At 45.1% G+C, this 2,811-nt stretch overlaps 1 protein-coding gene across 1 annotated transcript in view; it reads left to right on the top strand.

Moving 5' to 3' along the window:
• Positions 1-2,811, top strand: part of VAV3 (vav guanine nucleotide exchange factor 3) — a 417,371-nt gene that overhangs the window by 337,731 nt on the left and 76,829 nt on the right. Inside the window, exon 21 of the mRNA XM_045292020.1 lies at positions 1,555-1,691. Within this exon, the coding sequence (XP_045147955.1) occupies positions 1,555-1,691 (137 nt within the window). The remainder of the gene's footprint in view (positions 1-1,554; positions 1,692-2,811) is intronic.

Consider the following 2,811-nt stretch of genomic DNA (forward strand, 5'->3'; position numbering starts at 1 on the left):
AGCCACTCCGAGACCTGGAGATGTGCTCCTGCAAGGTTTACCTTCCATCAGAAGACAAGTGGATGGGGAGACCCACTCTGTCTGGTGGGGGCATTATGAGTCACAAATTCACTGGAAGGTCCCTGAAGACAACAACAAGAGATTCGTGGTGGTATGGCATGTGGAGAATCTGGCTGGCAAGCACTTCACCACGGAGAGTTCTTTTGTCCAGCGTTGTTTGGGGGGAGGGATAACAAAGTCTCCTGTTTGTGTTAGCACTGCCTTAGAACATCTGCTAGGGGCACTACTCCATGAAAGACTGTGTTTGAAGTCTGCCCTCCAGGGGAGGGTGGCACACGGAGCGAAGCAGGGAGATGTCGTAACTCCTAACATGCCTCTGCAGCTAAATTAAGGTTTTCAATGCCTTCTTCCTTCTGAAGGACTGGGTTGATAGTGGTGACTAAAACCATTTGCTTCTGTTCCATTTATAGCAACCCTGGTTTGCTCCATGGTTGTCCCCCTGCGGGGTGGTGGTTAGGAAGGGGTGGTGTTGCCTGCTCTTCTCATCTGGAAGTCTTGGTGACTTGGACATCATCTCCTTTGTATACTCAGTGAGGCCTTTGCAGCCAGTTACCACTTCACCATGGTCAATCATCGTCCTAACAAGTCTTCACGTGCAATGACGATGCAATGACTTGAGCTCCTGAGTATGTGACAAATGCCATGTTACCCCCCTCCCCACCACCACCACCACCCAGGTGCTCCACACATGGTCTGTCTTAGGAGGAGGTGTTTCTCCTCTAAATGAAAAAGGAGTGGTGAGGTTGTCCTGTTTTGGTGGCCCAGTTGAGTGCATTTGGCCTCTTGTTAAAAAAACAAAAACAAATGAAATGTTGAACTGAGGCCTTTATTGTACAAAGAATTTTCTTTTAAAAAAGAAGTGATGGATGCCAGTTTTCTTTTCCTAGTACTACTTATTGCATTGTCTTAGATTTGTTCTCTTTATTGGGTCTGTTTTGCAAGCCTGAATGTGAGCCTGAAGAGTTTCTCCATATAAATGTCTTAAGTATTGCAGGGGCACATCCATCACCTCCTTGCCTGTGAATTACAAAGAGAACCTTACGCTATGAGCCTTAGACTGGGCAAGGCGATACATGCACAGAAAGGGTGAGCCTCCTTCATGATGCAATCAGCCAATGCCCAAGAGGAGAGTAACAGGCAGAAAGGATGGCCTTGATGAAAAAATTGATTCTTTTCCACTAAACTGTACGTGATGTGTTTTTTATGAAGCAGGCATCAGCTGAAAAAAGAAATGTTTTCTCAACAAGAGAGATTCATGGTGAGGGCGAGGAAACGTCTGTAAGGGATCAAGGGATAAATACGTGTCTTATTCCATTACCATCTCAAAGAATGAGCAAGGTGACAAGCATTCCATTGTAGTTGCGTAGAGTGTTTACTTGAACCTGGTGTTGTTAAAACGCTTTAATGTGAGGAATAGCTCTCTCGTTTTAAGTGCCTTTGGACTGCCCGCACCTTCATGCTCTCCACACTAACACTGGTGTTGCTTCTTTCTAGGCCTGCCCAAGATGCAGGTCATTAGGAACTACACTGGGACGCCACCCCCTGCTCTCCATGAAGGACCCCCACTGCACATCCAGGCCGGGGACACGGTTGAACTTCTGAGAGGAGATGCACACAGTCTGTTTTGGCAGGTACTCCCCACACTACACGTTTTTAGACATCATGGGTGATCTTACTACTCCTCAGAGAGCAAAGTGCTGGTCTTCGGAAACTAATTGCATGCTTCCCGCCTCAGAAATTTTACACGATTTGAGGGGAAATGATTTTACACTAGCCTTTCTCATATTTACTCATGCGGAAATGGCCATGAGTGTCCGAATGCTAAAGAAAAATAATAGTGCTATGAGCCATAATTACTATTTTTATTAAAAATTCATACTTTGCTTCCCACCCCCCACCCCCTGCCCAACTCAAGGCCTGTGAGTATGATTCATTTGCCTGGCTTTAATAGATTAACATTTCACTTTAGGGCAACTCCCTAATTAGCTTGCCAGGGGCCATTTCTTGCTGTATTTGATCTGTGCTTGCCCACCCTAATACCTGAAGGTCTCAGAGGTGCTGTGGGCATTAGTCATGAAATACACGAAATGTGAAAAGTAAAAGTGAGCAACTTGCTGCTTACAGGTGATGAAATCTCTTTGGTCGGCAAGCCTTTATTTGGTTGAAGGTTTTTTTTCTCACTGAGAGAAATAAGGTATCATATTGAGATTTTTATAGAGCTGGGTGGTAGGCTATTACTGTTCATTAAGTTACTCCCTGACTCAGTGGTGTATGCTAGAAATATTGTCCACTACAGTTAGAGAATTTCCCTAAAAATGTCTGGTTCATTGAGGGAAAGGGGATTGGGAATCAGGAGGAAGGTTCACAGAAGTGAAATTTGACTGAAAGTGCAGAGAGGAAACGGCAAAGGCCCACTGGATGGCGTTCTGTTAAACAGGTATCTGCATGATAGCTATAGGTGTATTTTAAATTATTTTATTTACTGCTCTTCAGGAGGAAGTTGGGGCGCTCTACTCCTATAAGGAGTTCCAGTCTCACAGAGGCTGCCCTGCCTGGTTCCATTGCGTCACTATGAGTTCTCATTGACTGGATGGCAGTGAACTTGACTTTGGTTTTGACATCTTGTTATAAAAGGTTGTCCCTAGGTCAAGCATTCACCTTGGGCCACCACTTCAATTGCTATCAACAGTGACGGTAGAAGGCTCTAGATCACTCTTCTTAGACCTCTACACCTGACTACACCACTCAGAC

This window comes from Echinops telfairi, unplaced genomic scaffold, assembly GCF_000313985.2.
Source record: "Echinops telfairi isolate 266 unplaced genomic scaffold, ASM31398v2 ScPeMD7_443;HRSCAF=831, whole genome shotgun sequence".
Lineage (NCBI taxonomy): Eukaryota > Metazoa > Chordata > Mammalia > Afrosoricida > Tenrecidae > Echinops > Echinops telfairi.